This window comes from Diabrotica virgifera, chromosome 2 (genome assembly GCF_917563875.1).
Source record: "Diabrotica virgifera virgifera chromosome 2, PGI_DIABVI_V3a".
Lineage (NCBI taxonomy): Eukaryota > Metazoa > Arthropoda > Insecta > Coleoptera > Chrysomelidae > Diabrotica > Diabrotica virgifera.
The window spans coordinates 65728151-65750232 of record NC_065444.1 but is presented as its reverse complement, the minus strand read 5'-3'; the positions used below and the strand labels follow the sequence as shown (position 1 = coordinate 65750232).

Here is a 22082-nt window from a genome sequence, read left to right as displayed (position 1 = left end):
GGAGGAAATTGTGAACTTCTTCATTAGCCACAAGATCACCGATACTGTTGACTGAACTAAAAATGCTTTAAGTCGATTCATTAACCACGTCTCCCAATCATTGAATTACCATTTAGTCATTAGTAAGATGTACAAAACATTTTGATTTAGTTTTATATGACTAACTTAAGAACGTGATCAAGAAACTACGGGAGAGTTTTGGAAAACTGTTATTTGATTAAATAGAAACTGGAGAAGTATAAAGTGTTTTTATTTTAATATGTACTCTGATCATATATTTTTGAGCAAGCACTGGGAGAAGTGCAATATGGCATACCTAATAGTCAACGGAATGCGTCTAAAGAATTTTTGCAGATGGCTTGCAAAGAATAGTGTCCCTCATATCAGATATAAGTAGAGAACATGGACTTGATCTCAGTACAAAAAAAAAACAAAGTACACGGTAACCACAATCGACAAATATTAAATGCCTGGCTTTTGATTAACCAGCAACCAATTGACAGGGTGGACAGCAGAGGCGTAGCTACCGCCGTATCAGCCGTATCAATTATACGGGGCCCCCGACATTCAGGGGCCCCAGCGCGGCATGTCGACACAAAATTCCATTCAAAAAATTGAAGAACATATTTTACAACTATTTCACAAAATAAACGGTTTGAACAGTGTATATTGTTTGGATATCGACATTTTCGTGAAATGGATACTTTATCTATACATAAACTATTATAATGTACAGGTACCTATCTATTTTCTGCCTCTCGGCTTTCTATAATTACAGAACTTTTTTGTTTTCAAGCTACTTTTTATTGTCTATTCACCGTTGGTTGTATGTGAGACATTATATAATGTTTATAATGCCAAATTGCAATATTTGTAATCGCTTTACCTTTGAATATTTGAAACATTGAAACACTGTGTATTGTTTGCGTATATTTTCGTGTAATCTGTTCTTTATCTATAAATTGTATTTAAGTATATCTATGAATTTGCCGGTAGCTCACCGTTAAAGTACAGAGCTTCTTTGTTTACGTTCATTTTGTATGTCCATTTACCCTTGGCTTGAAAAAACTGAATCTGTTTCAAAACAACGAGCCTCAACAATTCAAATCTATTTTTCGACTTTGCTTTATTAGAGTTTATTAGGTTTATTATTATTATCTATATTTGGGTTTTATACGCAGAACTTATTAGTTTCTAAAGTTGTATTATGCAATTTGCAATTTATTTAAATTTTGCAATATGTTTGTTTCATTAATAATTGGAAATAATTTAACTGTAGATTCCTGGGCTCAAAATATTAAGATTTAACCCAAAAACAAAAAACGAAAACTGGTAGGTACGTTTATTCCAGGGATGAATCGATTTCATCAATTGCGAATTTCTAGTACCGATCATGATCATATGCATCAGTTTTGGGTAGGTCAACGGATATTTTATCGCATTATTTTTTGTATGTTCACTGTTAAACATTTTTGACACTAAATTATTAAATTATGAGGTATTCTAGTACTAAAAGTTACTCTTGCTTTAGGTCGGTAAAATACACCATTTTTTTTTGAAAATTTTCATTTTCAAATCGATTTTTCTAGAAGACGGTGTATCCTACCGAAAGTAAGAGTAACTTTTAGTACTAGAATACCTTACGATTTAACAATCCAGTATCAAAAATGCTTAAAAGTCAAAGACAAAAAAGTTATGCGATAAAATAACCGTTGCCCTACCCAAAGAGGACGCATATGACTGGTACTAGAAATTCACAATTTATGAAATCGATTTATATTTGGAAGATAAAATAGATGTACTAGTTTTCGTTTTTCTAAATAGAAGTGTTCTAGTGGTATGTATTTAAAAAAACTGATTAAAAGTCACCATCTTCAAAGAACTCCAGCTCCCTTAGGAAGCATTTTCGAAGTAGGTAATTTGGGTTAATCCATAATATTTTGAGCCCAGGAATCTAGAAACACCCTATATTGTTTTGTTTTATTTCATTATCTTTTATTTTGTAACAATATTGAAGATTTTTGTAATTTCAGTAAACTGTATTTGTTATTGCTTTTTCCTAATCTTTGTAAGCTTTGTCCATAAAATTGCAAAACTTTAAGTGACAATAAAGCATATTTCTATTCTATTCGATACAAGCGTTTTTGCTTCTTTTGTTGAAAATTTTTTAGCACTATGCCATATCAGTGGTGGAAAAGGGCCCCGCGACAAACTTTGATATGGGGCCCCTGTGGGGCTAGCTACGCCACTGGTGGACAGCTACACATACTTTGGTACCAACATAAACAGCCAATGGGACCACTTTACTGAAATAAAACAACGCATAGAAAAGGCATGAGTAGCGTGATACTTTCTGAAGCTTCTTTAAAGGCTCGTTTTCACGCTACGTCTTATTTTACGTTTTGTGTGATAGGACTTGTCCTATCTCACAAAACGTACAATTAGGGCCGCGTTTAGGTCAATTGACGCCCTAGGCAATTCTCTAGTAGCCGCCCTTCAAACATGTACCTACCATTTTTGCGAAAAAAAATTGCAGAAATTTTTATTTAAATAAGAACACACTAAAAATGGATTTAAACTACGATGTTTATATACCTATAATAGAAAAAATCGTCACTCCAGTTCGATCACATCAGAGAATTCTTTTCAAAAAAAGACTTTTCAAAAAAAGACTTTTCAAAAAAAAAATTTTTTTCTTAACAAAATCGACAAATTGTTAACACGTTTTTGCGTCATACTTGATGGGAAATTATTTTTAATTCTTGACAATTTCGAAAATGACCTCTCAGCGGACACGTTGGCAACTGGGATGCACAAATAAATGTACAAAGCAATGTCAAAATTAGGGAAAATATCTATCTTTCAATTCACTTAGTGCAGTCATTGAAGGTTTTCACCTCCGATTTCGTTGAACCTCCATCGATTTTCATGAAAATTGGTGAGTAGTTAGAGGATAGCTCAAGCAACAAAGGTGACATGATGCCAACTTGCGCTTTTACCGTGGTGGTGGATGCCCCCCTTCTCAGGGGTGAAAATTATTATTTTTTTTAGATAATAGGTACCATAAATCGATAGAGAGACAAATTCTAAGCAAAATTTGTTATATAAAGTTATTAATATAAATCAATATTTTTTGAGTTATTAAAGATCAAAGCTTTTATTTTTCGTAAAAAAATGGATGTTTTAAAGCTGTTTTTCAAGTATAACTCAAAAACTATAAGCTTTTACAAAAAAGTTATTATTACCAAAATTAAAGATAATAAAAATCTGAATAGACTCCTCACTTAAAGAACTAAACTAATGTTAATTCAAAGTGAGTTATGGGTAAGGGTAATTGAATGTATATTTTTTTCGACGAGTATGCAAATCTAAGTATTCAAGCTTAAATAACGGGAAAACAATGCATTTTATAAAATATACCTGTAAAATATAATGAATTCAACAATTTTGACCGGTTTAGAATTCATATTTTTGAAAAATATATAATTTAAATAAATCAGAATTTTTAAAATTATTGTAATTTTCATTTTCTTTTGATAATAACTCCAAAAATACTCAATATACGTAAAAAGTGATTGTTTAACCAAATTTTAGATTTTTCTGTATCAAATATTTTACCTTTTTACTATTTCTGTAGGGTAAAAAATATCCGAGATAGAAACGTTTAAAACTTAAATTTTGCTGCGAGAACCATGTAACCGGGGCCATTCAACCTTTTATTTTTAAAAATTGTAAAGGGTTTAAAAGATTAAATTCAACGTGGTTTAATAGCCATTAACATTAACTTTCAAATGTTTTTTAGGCAAACCGGATATCGTCAAAATTAACGGAGTTATTTAAAAAAAACAATAATTTTATTGAAAAATTTTTTAAAATATAGATTATCAACTTGTTCGGGGGCTCATGTTATAGATATTTCTAAGTACTTTGACAAATGTTTAATAAGGTTATGTTATAAAATGCATCATTTTCCCGTTATTCAAGCTTGAATAGGTACTTAGATTTGGGTACTCGCCGAAAAAAATATACATTCAATTACCTATTATAACTCACTTTTAGTTAACACTAAAAGGTTTTTCCAGTAAGGAGTTTATTTCATTTTTTATTAGCTTCAACTTTTTAATAAAATCTATAGTTTTTGAGTTATTTATGAAAAATCGGTTAAAAACATGCATTTTTCTCACGAAAAATTAAAATCTTTGATCTTTAATAACTCAAAAAGTCTTGATTTATTTTAATAACTTTATTTAACAAATTTTGCTTAGAATTTGTCCCACTATCTAATTCTGGGGATATTTTTAATAAAATAATTTTCACCCCCGACAAGGGGTGGCATCCACCCCCAGGGTAAAAGCGCAATTTGACACCATGTCATCTTTGTTCCTTGAGATATCCTCTAACCACTCACCAATTTTCATGCAAATCGATGGAGGTTCAACGAAATCGGAGGTAATAGCTCATATCCACATTCAGTGACTGCACTAACTCTTCTTATGTCAATAAATTGGTGATTTTTTTGTGATATCCAAATGACCCTTTAAGTGAATGCATTCATGTATGAATGATGTATCTTGGTCTTCTTTATTTTGTATCAAATTTTCAGCTTCTTTAATAATTTCTTCATTGCTTAATTTTGGCAAATCTGTTAATAACACGAAAACGTTGATACGTAAGTCGATAAGATTCCAGGTGTCTATCCAAGATGTCTATTCAGGTACCTTATCAGAGTGTCGATTATAATATAGAATGTGTGGATTTTCATCTCATCACTAGTTGAAAAGTTTAGTTCATCATCGGCTTCCTCGTCAAATTGAATTTTTCTCTTTCTTATTTGTTTATATGTTTTATTTGGGCACAATTTTTTGGCTTTCTTGCGGAAAAGTAATTTGAAAGAGCTTCATACTCTTTAATGACAGAACCCAGATCCGTAATTTTTATATATAAATATTTTTTGTACAGTATTCTTGCCGCCCTCTCATAATGTGCCGCCCTAGGCAACTGCCTATATTGCCGAATGGATTTAGCTGCCCTGCGTACAATAAGACGTAGCGTGAAAACAGCAAAACGTACGTCTTGTCGAATCGAAAAAATTAAATCCGCTTATTGACAAAACGTACGTTTTGTCGTACGTTTTGCACGACACACAAAACGTACAATAAGACGTAGCGTGAAAACGAGCCTTAAGAAAACTCGAGGCATTCGAGGTGTGATGTTACAGACGCATTTTAAGAATTTCATTAGTGGATCGTGTGACTAATATTGAGGCCCCGTGTAGAATAGGTAAGGAATCAGAGCCGTGCGGTACATCTTTTCAATATGATGCAAATCTTCGAAATGCCGCCCCTTAAACATTATTGAAATTTAACTTCTATTTTTATTAAACGAAACTACACAAAATGAACAGAAACTTTTATTTTAAAAACAAAACATATTTTAAATTAAATTAAATATATATGTATTAACACTACATCAAGTGGGTAGGCGCAAAATTTGCTTGCAATGCTTTTTAAATGCATTAATTTTTTTTCGAATCCTGAGAAAACTAATTAGTATTTTTGAAAAATATAAATGTAGAATAAACGATTAATTTATTACCGAGGGTCAAAAGTCCCTGAAAAGCTCTATAATGTCTATTTGAATAGTTTACAGGGCGAACAAAAAAGAAAACTGAGTGTAATTTTTAATTTCAAATATATTAATCAAAAGAAACCTTTTGTTTATTCTAAGGGACTTTCAGCCCTCGTTAATAATGTATTCTTTCAATCAGCGTTTAAATTTTTCAAAAATATTTATTAGTTTTTTGAGGATTCGAAAAAAAGTGAATGCATTTAAAAAGCATTGCAAGCAAATTTTGCGTTTATGCTCTTAAGTAACATTTACAAAATTATATTTTACCCTTATGACTTTAAGCAAACTCGTCAATCATATTGGTGTAGTCTAGTGGGGATAGATATGTATAGCAGCTAGTGAGAACTCTATTGAAATAAGTGCTAAATTTTTTAGTTCTGTTTGTCTTATGGAGCTTCGTAAATAATTTTTAATTTTAAAAAACTTCTTTCCCCACTAGCTACCGAGACAGGGAGTGTTAATAAAATTCTTAGTTTTCAACTACATTTGGGTATAAAGAAATTAGGACGTTTTGGCACGACCAATAGTTCAAAACCTCTAAAGGTTTCATAAAGTATGATATCATTTGAAATATATCACGCAATTCTTTTAGAAGGTCATTATGTCATCAGATTTTTTTTCTTTTTCTATTGAAAGTATTTAATGAAGATTTATACAATATTTTTCTAGTATTTCGTCATCTATTTCCCTTAATTTAAAAATAGTATTTATAAAAATTTTAAATTTTTATTATGAGTTTCTAGAAGCGAAAATCGATCAAATAAAGTATTAACGGCAATATCTAAATTATAGATGAACAAATTTATTTCAAATTTAGCTTCATCTATTAAGAGCTCGTCCACAGATTTTTCGTAAGTAGTCAAATAAACGCTTTTTTTTCTCCTGGCTAGAATTTCATTTTCAGCTGGAAATTCGGAACACAATTTTCTGCAATTTTATTAAAATTTTCATTTGGTCATTAGCCATATTGTCTGTAACTTTTCATTTTTTCTATAGTTTCTGACTACATTTTTACACAATCTGACATTTATTTTTAATTTTACTGTTTATGCCGCCCCCCTTGTCATGCCGCCTGATGCGACTGCCTCGCCGCATCATAGCACGGCACGGCCCTGTAAGGAATGCGAGGTTATTACCACAATTAAAGAGCGCAAACTAAAATATCTTAGCCATGTTATGAGGAATGAATAGAGGCATAGATTGTTCCAACTTATTCTTCAGGGAAAGGTATTTGGAAAGCGAGGGACCAGGGAGAAGAAAAGGTTTCATTTATCTACAATAGGACTATTCCGAATAGCAGCAACCAAAGTTAGAATAGTTATGCTGATCGCCAACATCCGGAATGGATAGGCACCGTAAGAAGAAGCAGAAGAAACTGTTTAAATCTTGTATTGAAGATCATACTAATTTATAACGTTCATAGGAGACAATACAAATATGATGTAAGAAATAAGGCTGTAACAAGCATAAAGTTATTGAAAAAAATAAGAACAGTACAGGTTATTCAGAAACTCTCCTGGCAACAGAAGACCCGAGATTCCTCAGATAATTTTAAGACAATTTAACCCAATTTACCTAGTCCAAAAATGCGTCCTAAGGGAGCTAAAGCTCTTTGAAGATGGCGTATTGTAATTAGTTTTTTTAAATACCTCCAGAACGCTTTTATTTAGTAAAACAAAACTGGTACGTTTATTTATCTTCCAGATATGAATAGATTTCATCAATTGCGAATTTCTAGTATACAGGTCACAAGAATAAAAACCGCTAAACGCCGTAAAAATAGGTGGCGCATACAATAGGTTTGTTCGTAGAACGATCAGCAACCGTTGCCAACCGTCAGACGCAAGCGCGTTCGTAGTCTACGAACTCGAACTGTTAACTGCGCAGCGCTAACTGTTAACTGCGCATGCGACTGATGGTTGGCAACGGTTGCTGATCGATTGGATCGTACTACGAACAAACCTAAGTATTCCAGCTACAAAAGATCTAATATGAATATTACGTGGCGCCAAAATGTATTTTCATTTTGATGCAAAACAAAATTCTAGTTTTATTTTAAAATATTTTTTTCATAATATTTGCTCAATTTGAAGTAAAACGCGCCATAAAAGAGTAACTTTGATACAGTCTGAATTTTGAAACTCTTTTGTGGCGCGTTTACTTCAAATTTAGCAAATATTATGGAAAAATCTTTTAAAATAAAACTAGAATTTTGTTTTGCATCAAAACGAAAATACATTTTCGCCCCACGTAATATTCATATCCTCTTTTGTAGCTGGAATATTGTATACGCCACCCATTTTTACGGCGTTAAGCGGTTTTTTATTCTTGTATCAGGAGTTTTTCAAAGTTATTTATAAATTAAATGTATGAAGTTGAATGCAATGTTTCTCGATTACACGTTAAGCTTTATAAATGGTCGCCTTTGTCGCATTATCTCCCAAATGACCAAGTGTCCATCGAATGTACACTAGATTTTTTTCTATTCGAAATAGATTGAAAAAAATATTGGGATGGTCGGTAAATGTACTCGGATTGCCGGTTGCCAGATCAAATTTAGCGTCGTAACCACTACAACTAGCAGTATCTACAAGTAGTATCTGATGCATCTAAGGTCAAGTATGATAACTAAAGCTATTACAGAAATTATTGAGCTTGAAAAACCGTTTTTTCCCATAGGAAATAGATTTGATCATACTTATGAAGCATATAACTTAAAAATTCGATTTTTCCCGGATATGAGGTACACACCGTTAGATTCGTCTAGAGTCCTTTTACAAACGCTCAGTTATTGGCGCAATTCGTAGGTTGAAATTTTGAGTAATTGTCGAAAAACCAAAATTTTCAAAGTTTGTTTTTCAGTTTTTCGGCTATACTGAGCCGTGTGTATGTCTGACCCTGACGGCTTAGACACTATTTGAAAGATTAACTCAACATTATTGATTTGGTGCAATTGTGGTTCTCCTTCTCTTCTTGAACCGAAGATATATACCCCCAAAAAATATGCCATTTTGTACCTACCAAGTCCTATAGCTGGCTTATGGTTGGTCAAAATTTAAAAACTACACCGGTTTTGAATCGGTCCTGGCCCCCTCTTCAAACACAGAAAAAAATTCAGATCGGTTTAACTTTTCCACATATTGTACATACATATCCACAAACATTTTCCCTTTTTTTAAATAGAAATTGAGATATTTCTGAGCTCGGTAACTTTTGAATGGTATAACCGATTTTCAACCGATTAGACATGCGTTGGAAAGGTAATGATCAGTTCTATTAGAAGCCGCAAAGGTCGGACTTAAATTTTCGAAGTTTTTGGGAGTTTTGGGGACGAGAACAAAAAACAGACTCTAAATAGGAAGGCTGTAAAATCCACACCCTTGGACCAAAATGGATGGTTGACACATGAATGGGTGAGTCTTTTCCTGAAGTTTAAGATGGGAGTTAGCCCAATTTTCAATTCACTGTGTGTGTGCGCCACTGACGAGAACTGCCGTTCTCTGGTAATATGCTTCCGTTTTGGGTAGATCAATGGTTATTATATCGCATAGTTTTTGTCGTTAATTTTTAAGCAATTTTGACCCTACATTATTAAATTATGAGGTATTCTAGTAGCAAAAGGTATTATTGCTTTAAGTCGATAAAATACACCGTTTTTGTTTTAATTTTTTTCAAATTAAAAAAAAAACCATTTTTCTAGAAAACAGTGTATCCTACGGACTTAAAGTAAGAGTATCTTTTATTACTAAAATACCTCACAATTTAATAATCTTGTGTCAAAAGTTAAAGAGTTATGCGATAAAATAACCGTTGCCCTACCCAAAAGGGACGCCTATGACCGGTACCAGAAATTCGCAATTAATAGAATCAATAATCTCTGAAAGATAAATAGGCATACCAGTTTTCGTTTTTCTAAATGGAAGCTTTCTGGAGGTATTTAAAAAAAAACTAATTACAAGGCGCCATCTTCAAAGAGCTCTCGGTTCCTTTAGAAAGCATTTTCGGACTATATGACTTATTGACTTGGGTTAAATTGTCTTAAAATTATCTGAGGAATCTCAGGTTTTCGTTTGCCAAGAGAGTTTCTGGACACCCTGTATAATAATAATTTGGGTATTTAAGTTCTAACTTATCAAAACACATCTAGAAGTCAACAAGTACATTAGGCCTGGATCCAGCGTACAAAAGAAAAGTTGATTAAAGCAAGCTGAAAATTTGTTAATAGCTTAACGGTGTCTAGTTGGACAAACTTTGATGTACGGAACACTGGAACAGGGGAAGGTTTAATTGTGGAACATGTTAAAATTTGGAATGTCAGACTACGAACACGTCCCATGAATTTTGTCGGACAGAACTTCCAATTGATTTGGTACCCTTTCATTAAACTCTCATGCAAAAATCAGACTGCTATTTATCACCTGTCATAATTCTTGTCATTTGACATGTTCTACGTGTCGGACTTATTAAAATGCCCAGTTGGTGATAAATACCAGTCTGATTTTTGCATAAGAGTTTAATGAAAGGGTAACAAATCAATTGGAAGTTCTGTCCGACAAAATACATGGGACGTTTCGTAGTCTCACGTTCCAAATTTTTAACCTGTTCCACCATTAAAACTTCCCCTGTTCCAGTGTTCCCATATATCAAAGTTTATCCGACTAGACACCGTTAAGCTATTAACAAATTTTCAGCTTGCTATTAATCAACTTTTTTTTGTACGCGGAATCCAGGCCTAATAGGTAGGTACATAATATTTACAAATATATTTTTTAAAGACAAAATTTAAAATATTTCATTATAATCTACAACATGTTTATATAAATAAATATTATTTCAATAGATAAATAATTACGATTTTTAACAACAAACAATACCTGTGTGATATAATCGGGTAATACCTATTGTTAGTAAACATTATGTCATGCTCATCTTAATAGATTGTTCTGTTCTGTATATTTGCGATAAAAAATATTGCATGGTTTCTTTAATTTTATTCTACGCTTGCGAGCAAAAAAATCGACTCGCTCGATGAATTGTAGTTTATGCTTAATAATTTCATGTTCTGTTCTTTAAATTAAAACAACTAGGTAATGCAAAAAAAATTGTCTATTATGGAGCATTCAAAAAATAATTGTTTTATGCCAATTGGCACAAAACTATTTTTTTTTTAATTTGCCTAATAATGCAGCAAACATTGTAACCAGGGGTGTAGTGGAGCCGGAACCCCGTTCCGGTACTGCTTTTTTAAAATTTAAAAAGTGAGCTGATTTTCATATTTATCACTCTAGTTGTTAAACCCGCGGAAAATTGACCACTGCACTGACAAGTAATATCACAAAGTCATAGCGTTCCGGTACTGCTTAATTTGCGACTCTACCCCTGATTGTAACTGTCGTGTTCTACGCAATTTAGACCTCTATGAATTTGCCGGTGGTCGTCTCAGTCGCTTTTCAAACGGTAACGTGGTTGTACACTTCGAAGTGAAGTAAGTAAATATTTCATAAATGGATACTTCGCCAGTGAAGGCGGCCCAGGTAATTGCAAAATTACTAGAGGGCTATAGCCAGAGGACATTTGCCCGTCGCCTCCTGCGCCCGTAGTCTGCAGTCTCAAGGGCTTATCGTCAATACAAGGAGACCAGTAGCTAGAGTCGAGGACCAAGTTGGGTCGGCAACATGTAATGACAGAGACAGAGAGGGATGATCGATTCATTGTCCTGGGTGCCTTGAAGAATCGGCACGCGACAGGAGTTGAGCTTCAACAATTATTAAGGAATGTTTGAGATGTCACCGTCACTCAGTGGATAGTTAGGAGAAGACTTAAGGCTTTTCCTTTGACTCTCACACAAGCTAACATAGGGCTCAAATTGAACCTCGTCACAAACAAGAGAACATGTCAATTGGCTAGTGGAGCAGAATATATTTATGTTAATATATATTTTAATTTTAATTTGGGATTTTAACTATTGAGTCTCTACTATTATATTTTCCATTTCAATAATGACAAAAACTGAGAAAAAACACAATATTAAAAGCCTGATATGGCGATGCCTATCCCAACCACGTTTTCAATAATTAAGATGAAAGAAAAACTATTGATTAAATGAACGACCTTAAATAGGTAATACAATATAATATAATGATTTCCTTGTCGTATTATACGTTAGATGTTTTTATCATCATTTAAGTAAATCGTTATACGTAAATATGTAGGAATGAAAAGAATAGTTTTGTGTCATAATAAGCATGTCACTTATCATAAATGAAAGTGTTGGCAGTGTTGGTTATCGGTTTTAATGAGGTCACTGTCACGATCTCTACCATTGGTGTTTGTGATAATTGTCTTTTCTGGTTTTTTTTAATTACTGTTGTAATATTAGAAGTATTACAACAGAAAAAAATGATAACGAAATACGAAATTGATTGATAAAAGTGTCTCGTGGCTTGTTGTCAAATTTATACTTATAGAAAAAAATAACAAAAGGCCTGTCGCAGATAGAATTCATATTCAAATAATAGACGGGAAGGGAAGGGAAGCAAAGCGCGTTGTAGCTGCTTCTGATAGATCGTCTACAGAGCTTTATTAAGAGTTGGAAACACCCGATAGACTGATAGAGGATAAAAAAAATTATACAGTATTGCTAGCGCAAGAGACATGTTATCATTGCCAAAGCTTTTGATTGTGTAAATCACGACATCTTGATTACAAAACTAAATTTCTATGGAATTCGAGGCATTTCTTTAAATTGGTTCCAATCCTACTTGAATAATCGGAAACAACTAGTTAGAGTAAATGATACTGACTCTACTCTCAAAAACATTGTATGTGGAGTACCACAAGGTTCAGTATTGGGTCCTCTTCTGTTTCTTATCTTTATAAATGACATCACTAATTTAAAAATCGATGGGAAAATTTTTCTTTTTGCTGATGATACCAGTATTACTTGGAGCAACTCAACTATTGTATCTCTTCATGAAACTATAACTTCGGATCTACTGACGATAAAGACCTGGTCTGACTCTAATTTACTCTCTTTTAACGTAAATAAAACAGTAGCATTATCCTATAAAGGAGCTCTTCAACCTTTGCTTCTTAATAACAGCCAGATCAGTACCGTTGATTCTGTAAAATTTCTTGGTATTTTTTTAGACAGTAACCTCAAATGGTCTCTTCATATCGATTCGTTAAGTAAGAAACTCGCCTCAGCTTGCTATGCAATAAGATCTGTCTCAAGGGAACTCAATTTAGCATCTTCTAAAATAACATATTTTTCGTTGTTCGAGTCTCATCTTCGATATGGTCTTCCTTTTTGGGGTTCTAGTACAGTTGCTCAATTTGATGTTATTTTTAAATTGCAAAAAAGAGCAATAAGATATCTGTTTGGCCTCAGAAGATCTACACATTGTAGAAGTTACTTCAGAGATCACGGAATTTTAACACTTCCATCTTTATATATTCTAGAAACGGTTTGTTTAATTCGTAAACACCTTCATGTCTTTCCAGCAAGGCCCAATCATCTTTACTCCACCAGAAATTCAATTTTTGACATTTATTTACCGATTCCATCCACTGAGTTAGTAAAGAAATCTATGTATATTACATTCCGAAAAGAAACTGTACAACCATCTCCCGTTACAACTTAAATCTGTAACATCTTTCCCAAAGTTCCGTAAAATGACAAAAGCCTATCTATCTAAAAGACCATACTATTCAATCGAAGAATTTCTTAATGAATAACTAAGAAAATTGGGTTTCATACGCAGTAGCATAAACGAGTAGTCTAAGAGCTAGTGAACCCTCCGACTAACGGTCGTCCTGTAAGGCTAAAAATTTTTCTAGTGATAATTCATAGCACACCAAGGCTAAAAACCATGACCTGGCAGGCCTCAGTAGTGCACGTGTATCTACCAGGTGAATCGAAAAGTGCAAATTTAGGGGGTAAAATAAACTTTCTCCTGTAAGGTTTAAATTTAAGTATGTGTTTGAGTAAGTCATTCAGAAGAAATGTGTACAATGACAGGCGATTCTGAAGAGCATAAGACCTTGCCAGGCGAGGGGAAAGATTAGCGGTTTTTCCTAAAATTATTCTTTTTGCATCGAACATTTTTTTTTAGATTTTTTGAATCATTCCAAACAGAAAACGTCTTTAGTGATTTTTCTCTTAAATTAACAGTTTTTGTTATATCAGCGATTGAAAATTTTGAAAATTGCGCAATCGGCCATTTTTAACTCTAAATCGGACATTTATCTACAAATTTCAATGTTGCCAAGATACGTAGATATTCTTTAAGCATTGATTGATGAAATCCCGAAGAGTTTTTTGCAATAAAATATCGAAAACCCCATTGTTTTTTTAATTGCTAATCAAGCAGGTGCGACACTGTAGTATAAGTGAGGACGTTTGAGTTTGCATAAATTCATTATCTCAAGAATGGGCCAATTTCAAGAGAAATCCTCAGACAGGTCGATTTTTATTTTTAAATTGGGACTTTTTGGCATATATATAATACTGCGTGATGACGTAATCGATGATTTTTTTAAATGAGAGTAGGGGTTGTGTGATAGCTCATTTGAGAGGTTATTAAATTTTCTATTCACTAATATAAACATTAACATAATTATTTATACAGGGTGTACAAAAAAAAATTTTTATTAAATTAACTTTGATTAAATTTGACAAATAGAAGAAAAAATTTTTTTGTACACCCTGTATAAATAATTATGTTAATGTTTATATTACTGAATAGAGAATTAAATAACCTTTCAAATGAGCTATCACACAACCCCTACTCTTATTTAAAAAAATCATCGATTACGTCATCACGCCCAGATGGATGACGTCACTAGTATTATATATAAGCCAAAAACTCCTAATTCAAAAATAAAAATCGACTTGTCTGAGGATTTCTCTTGAAATTTGCCCATTCTCGAGATAATGAATGTATGCAAACTCAAAACGTCCTCACTTATACTACAGTGTCGCACACGCTTGATTAGCAATTAAAAAAACAAAGGGGTATTCGATATTTTATTGCAAAAAACTCTTTGGGATTTCATCAATCAATGTTTAAAGAATATCTACGTACCTTGGAAACATTGAAATTTTTAGATAAATGTCCGATTTAGGGTTGCAAATGGCCGAATTCTCAATTTTCAAAATTTTCAATCGCTCATATAACAAAAACTATTAACTTAAGAGAAAAATCACTGAAGACGTTTTCTGTTTGAAATGATTCAAAAAACCTAAAAAAATTTGTTAAATGCAAAAAGAATAATTTTAGGAAAAAGGACACATTTCTTCTAAATGACTTACTCAAACACATACTTAAATTTAAACCTTACAGGAGAAAGTTTATTTTACCCCCTAAATTTGCACTTTTCGATTCACCTGGTAGATACACGTGCACCGCTGAGGCCTGCCAGGTCATGGTTTTTAGCCTTGGTGTGCTATAAATTATCACTAGAAAAATTTTTAGCCTTACAGGACGACCGTTAGTCGGAGGGTTCACTAGCTCTTAGACTATAGTCAGTTCCTTATGTATTTTATTATATTTGTTACTATATCAAAGAGCTTGACTCACGGGTGTTGATAGTGTCACGATGTAAAAAGTATTTTCAAATGACAACAGGTACAGCTTAAAGCATTTGAATAGTTATTATTATTTTAAGCAATATTAAGCAGAAAATAAACTCTTTAAATATCCTAAATGTGAGGGCTCAGGGACGAAAGCTACAATAAGCACATACTAGCCCAAAAACATCCAAAACTTAACCTCACCTGCTCGTTCAGTAACTTCGTTTATCCGGTTCATCTAGATGTCTTTGGTTCTGGTGACCGAGCAACTGCCGGAATAAGTCGTTTCCTCTTGCTTCTCAACAGCTTCGGAGCTGCGGATAGAGGAGCTAACCAGGGGACTGATTCTAATTTATTTCGAGGTCGCAATTTAATTTCGACTCCGCCATGACAGTCGCAATTTATAGCGATTCGTATTCATTTCGATAATAATTCCAACTGGGGATATTAACGTTATCATTTTGCAACTTCTCAGAATTTAGGTTGGTCCTCCTGTTTATTGGATTTATTGGCTATGCAACCACCACAACGTTTGTTGATAGTCTGGGCAAATTATCGATAAAATGTCATTTTTGGGAAAAGTTATTTACCAGCTATTTTATTGCTAAAATCGAATCTTAAGATTGCATAATATTAGTAATATGGGGTATGACAAGTCCGCAAAAAGTGTTTTATTTTATTTATAAACAAATTAGCACTCCTAAATCTTTTTTTCCAATTAGTGCTCTGTAACTCCTATGATTTTGCCTTTAAACCAAAAACACTCAAATAAAAATTCACCGTAATTTAGTTCTGCACAAAGTCATTTTTCTCCGATTTCCTTCAACAAAAATTTTCCTCGGAAAATCCGAGTTTTCTCAAAAAAATCTGCAATTTTCAATTAAAATTTTAGGGAAGCAATTATTTATCAATAATTAAATAATTTGGTGACATGAACCATTTTTTATAGTAGATTATATATCAGGAGGCCGGCGTCAATCTAACCAATAGTTTAGCAATAATTAAAATGTTAATTAAAAAAATTCGGTCGAAATAATAACCAGAAATATTATGATACACCAGAATAACTATGGTTTTCGTATAAAAAAAGCACTATACCTATTCAACGTACTTTACAGAATTGAAATTGGACTATTTGAGCGGTCTCAGGAATGTTATAAACAAACAATTTTTTGGCTTATAAACAAACAATTTTTTGGCTTATAAACAAACAGAACCCTTCAGAAAATATTAGATTAAATTAAATTAAGTTAAGCTATTGAAAGGGGCACGGCTTCTGTGCCCAAAAAATTGAATTGCGAAGAGTGGTTCCAAGTATAACCGGTCAAATTTGACCGGCATTTGCGACAGAGTTATAAACAACAGGATTTCAATCTTTGAACCATTACCTTTTTATTCCGGTCCTCTTTGTACATACAAATTTTCATATTTTCAAGACACTCATAACAAAAAAGATTTATATGTCACCAAGTTATTTAATTATTGATGAATAATTACTTCCCTAAAATTTTAGTTGAAAATTAAAGATTTTCTTTGGAAAACTCGAATTTTCCAAGGAAAATTTCCGAGGAAGGAAATCGGAAAAAAAATCTATGTTCAGAATTAAATTACAGTGAATTTTTATGTGAGTGGTTTTGGTTTAACGTTAAAATCTTTCGAGTTACAGAGGAATAATTGAAAAAAGATTTCGAAGCGCTAATTTGTTTATAAACCAAATACCACACTTTCTGCGGACTCTGCATAGCTATATTACTAATATATGAAATCTTAAGAGTTGATTCCAGCATGTCGAGCAATAAAATAGCTGGTACATAATTTTCCTTGTTTTATATTAATTTTCCCAGATTATTACCTTACACGTTTCATTGAGTTGATAATTCACGTTGTGGAGATTCTCAATTATTATATTTCTAATTTAATACTATTCTATCTAATTCCTCCAAAACCAGCAAATTTCCATAAAACCCAGCCATATTAATACCTTTTGTTTTAGTTTTCCTTGCAAGAAACAAACAAAACACATCTCCTAACTAAACATAACCTCGCTTTCGGCCATTCATTCATGTCCGTGTCACAATAATTTCGACTCGAAATTGTAATTTCAACCACTTTTGAGGAGTCGAAATTAATTGCGACCTATCGAAATTTCATGACGTCCTTTAGTTAGTTCAACTGAAATCCACAAGGAACGCAAAGTCGCATTTCAACGTCGCCATATTGATTGCGACCTGTTTTGAGTATAAATTTGAATTAGAATCAGGGTCCAGTGTCCACTCATATTTTTATCTGAAGTTAAAATGTTAACCTCGAAAACGGCTTCGCTAATTAAACACCATATTTATCCAAAACGTTGTCGATATAACTTGAATCTTCCAGGTTACGATGGATATTTATGAGGTCTGTAGGATTAGTGAAACCGGTCGACTTCCTGAATGTGAAAAAGTAGATTTCGTTCACCAAGAAGACTATACACACATGGGTTCTTCATATTCTTAATATGCCTATCCGTAACGAAATGTTGGCTATGATTGTGACAATCTTTATTTTATCTGTGGCAGTGTGGGAAAGCTGCACATGTTAAACCAGGTTCTGAGGAACAATTGTTCTTCTGCTTCCTGGACCTAGCTTTCCAAATATTTTTCCTTGCAGGATGGCTTATAGGAAAATCCATATCTGGATTAATTTCGCATAATGTCTCCGAAATATTATAACTTTCGAGATTTGATGGTGGTCAGTAGCTCTCGGTTCTTCTTCATTCTTCTGAGGAATTCTCTCTTCTCCTTATTTGTGGCCCAGTCAGTCCACGGGATTTTAAGTATTCTTCGATATAGCCACATCTCAAATGCTTCCAATTTTCTGCACATTTTTGTTCAAGGTCCACGATTTAACACCATAAAAAAGAGCAGAGAAGGCGTAGTATCGCAGAATGCTTACTTTTATGACAAGAGAGGTTGTAGCTCTTCAAGAATGCCCCCATCTGATTGAAGGCCCCCATCTGATTGAAGGCCCCCATCTTATCTTGAAGTGGGTGGGGTGGGGGATTCCTTTAAAATTTTAAATAGGAACCCATCTTTCTATTGCAGAATTGGATTCCTACGTAAAAATAAGTAAACTTTTATTCGCCGAGACATTTTTTCGAATTATAGATAGATGACGCTATAATCGAAAAAAAAACGATTTTGGCAATGGAAAATTAAATTAAAAAATGGAAAATCCTCACTAAAATGGAAAATTGAACTTTTTTTGGTTTTAGGACATAATCCTCACAACCCAATAGGTCCCGTGACGCTATAGTTACTGCAAATTTAGCATCCAAGGCTTCCCTACTAAATATACAGTGTCATCACTATTTGCAAATACAAAAATTTCTCATTTTTTTTAAATGGAACACCCTGTATATTAGTCTTGCATTTTGTAGTAAATATTACAACATTTCTTTTGATATAGGTAGGGTTGTATGTATGTACCTAGCATTGTGCATCGCACACGGGCGGCAAACAATAGGGGCGGCCAAAAGCAGGCCACTGATAATAATACTTTTTTTAAAACGAAAATAAATTCAAATAATTAAATAGTAATGATTCAGATAATTCTGTAAACCATTATTATTATTACCTGATAATACTAAAATGCGTTTAATTTATCATTTATAGTTCCTTTTTCATCCTAATCTAAACAAAAATATCATAAAATATTATTTATTGTATGCACTGCCCTTTTGTAAGTATAGTCATAAAGCAGTTCCGGGAATACTTTTTCATTCAAAGCGGCTGGCGGCTTTCAGACTTTTAGACATTTTCTCGCCCCTGTGTGCAGGCGGGCCTGCTCATCGTAACAGGCAACAAATTGGAGCAGCTGTCCGCTTTCCTCTAGCCAAGCTCCTAAGCTGTCCCTGTGTGATAGTTAATACTCCCAACTATCATACGATACCCACCCCTACCCATCATAGGTACAAGTCCCGATACTCAAACCTATACCCGAGGAGAAAACCTCTGAAACCAGTGGAGGAAACCACTGAAAACAAACGGATATGCATAGGGATGACGGCTATGTAGCATCCTAATATAGCGCCACCCCAAACTCAAGGTGTAACACCATCATGCCGAAGGGGTGATGGTCCAGGGGTAACATAGTGGGTTACAAGCAATGCCTAAGATAGATGGCGAACCCGAGTGGAAAATAGCCTAGGAGGGGCAAGGGCTCACTACCCCACTGAACCGATCAGCATGACCCAACTAGTGGGAAGAAAAATGGGACAAAAAAAGAAAAACAATAAAGTCGGAAAAGAGAGCAGCGGGGGCGAAAGAGAAAACAAAAGAGGGAGGGAAAAAGGAAGGAACGAAACTCGAGGGAAGAAAAGCTGGAGGCGAGAAGTGGAAGAAAAGGAATAAATCGGATCTAGAACCAGTGCAATCAAAAGCAATGGAAAAGCCAGAGAAGAAAAGAGGGAAGGAAGAGAGAAACAGCAAACAAAGAGAGAGGAAGAAAGAAAGAGAACAAGAAGAGAAAAAGAGGGAGAAGAGAACAGACAGACAGACATTTCATTTATTAAAAATAATAGGTGAAAATAGTTTCTATCCTTGTGGAATCGGTACTCACCGGAAAGACAGCAGACGTTTAGATACAATTAGCTTCTCTTTGGAAAGACAATGAAGTCGACATTTCAAAGTAACAAGACATTTACGCAACACATTACTTCTGCACATTTCTTTAAATACTAGTAAGGTACATTTTTCTAAAGTGTTGAAATTGGAAGAGGGCAGCAAATATTAAGTTGCACACGGGCGACTAACACCTTAGCGGCGGCCCTGGTATAGTGAGAGATTTTCGTATAGAGGACATCCTACCAAAAAAACCTTCGAAAAACTTTTAAACCGCTTCGTCCCATCAGGTAATGTAGAGTACTTGAAACCATTAATTCCAAAAAGGGTTTTAGCGAATGACAGTTAAGTTCGAGTTATAATAGGACATCTAGTAGAAAATACACAAATTAGTACCCGCCAAATGAACAACAATACAGAGTTAAGTACAACGACAGTCCAAAGAATTAAAAAAAAACAAATTTCACCCATTTAAAATTTTACCTGAAGGGTAGTTTTTAAGGGTTGAAAAATGGTAATAAACTATAAAATACATTCCTATGAGAAACAAATCTTAATTTAACATACTTAGGTACATACACATAATTTGGATTTAGATAACGCTTATATCTGCTGTTTTTAATTTTTGGTAAAAAGGGTAGTTTTCAGCCCTTAAAAACAAAGATCGCCTATTATTATAAGCATATCGTTTTTGAAGAGGAAGGCAAGATAAACTCACTTGCAAAATTTTATCTAAATCGGAGCGGTTCTTTAGAATTCGGAAGTTTTACAATATTTTACCATGAGTGAATGGATTAAAATTATTGTCATTTTTTACAGACTAACCTGTATTTACACTTTTCAAAAACCGCTGGATAACTTCCGTCCTCCTGCTACTTTCAATATTATTTTTGAAAAACAAACAACACTGTCCAGAGACTTCGTCAGTTTCTACGTTCACCTCTTGACATCTGGGAGGAACACACATCACTTGGTACACCAATAACATCAATAACAAGACAATTGTTGACATGATACAGTTAGATCTTTACGGAGTCTGAGATATGATTGAAGCATTCGAATAATTATTTAAAACTGGTTTTCTCCGCCTTGGTTTCACATTATTAATACGTCGGAAGAATTATAATTACTATGCTTCCCGACGTTTGAAGGTAAATATCAGATTTTTATTCGAATGCTGTAAATTCAAATAATAGTTTGTTGCTAACTATTTCCGATAATTGTGTGTTAAACGTTAAGTAATTTTTAATGGGAAATTAGAGGTGTCCGGAACGGAGTTAAAGTGATTTGTGTATTCACACTTTTAGTGGAGTCACTGAAGGTTTTCACCTCCGATTTCGTTGAACCTTCATCAATTTTCATGAAAATTTGTGAGTAGTTAGAAGATACTTCAAGGAACAAAGGTGACATGATGCCAACTTGCGCTTTTACCCTGGGGGTGGATGCCACCACTTCTCGGGGATGAAATTTTTTTTATTAAAAATAATATTAGAAATCGATAGAGGGGCAACTTCTAAGCAAAACTTGTTTTATAAAGTTATTAACATAAATCAATACTTTTTGAGTTATTAAATATCAAAAATTTTATTTTTTCTTAAAAAAATGCATGTCTTAAAGCTTAGTCCTGTCGCCAGGGGGGTACAACCGCCTCCTTAATTCAGATGGACTTACCCAAGTTTTTTTATGTATTTTCACCCGTAGAACACGAATTTTTTGGGTAACAGTTGATCCGGATGTCGATAAGATTGTTATAAACAAAGAACTTGAGGAATTACATAACAGCGATTTTTCGCAAAACGAAACATTTTTTTGTATTTTTTGAGTGATTCCCAGCAAAAGATGATTTTACAAGTTTCTTCGTAGGATGCATAGTTTTCGAGATAAACGCGGTTGAACTTTAAAAAAATCGAGAAAGTGCAATTTTTGATCCCGAATAACTTTTGATTAAAATTAAAAAATAAAATAGCAAATTCTGCTTGCTGCATTTGAAAGTTCAAGTCAAATTCTATCGGTTTTGATTATTTGCATTGCTAAAAATTAAGTTTTTATTTATTAAACAAAGCTATAAACACATAGTGTTTCCCGTGCCCAATGCATGCGTTTTAATGTACGTAATCTACGTAGAAATTGTATGTATGCGCGCCTACTCGGTCGATTTCAAATGGGAAATGCATTGAAAACATCATTCAATCACTATGTGTTTATAGTTTTGTTTAACAATAAAAAACTTAATTTTTAGCAATGAAAATAATCAAAACCGATAGAATTTGACTTGAACT

General features: G+C 33.5%; 1 protein-coding gene across 3 annotated transcripts in view; it reads right to left on the bottom strand.

Moving 5' to 3' along the window:
• The window catches only part of LOC114340297 (uncharacterized), a 35764-nt gene extending 14743 nt beyond the window's left edge, over window positions 1-21021 (bottom strand). Inside the window, exon 1 of one of the 3 annotated variants that reach the window (XM_028291033.2) lies at window positions 20629-21021. In XM_028291033.2, coding sequence (XP_028146834.1) covers window positions 20629-20815 — 187 coding nt within the window. In that variant the 5' untranslated portion in view covers window positions 20816-21021. Of the gene's footprint in view, window positions 1-15406; window positions 15669-20628 lie in introns of those variants that run through there. The other 2 variants (XM_028291034.2, XM_028291035.2) reach the window with 2 other exon arrangements.
• Between the last annotated feature and the right edge of the window lie 1061 nt (window positions 21022-22082).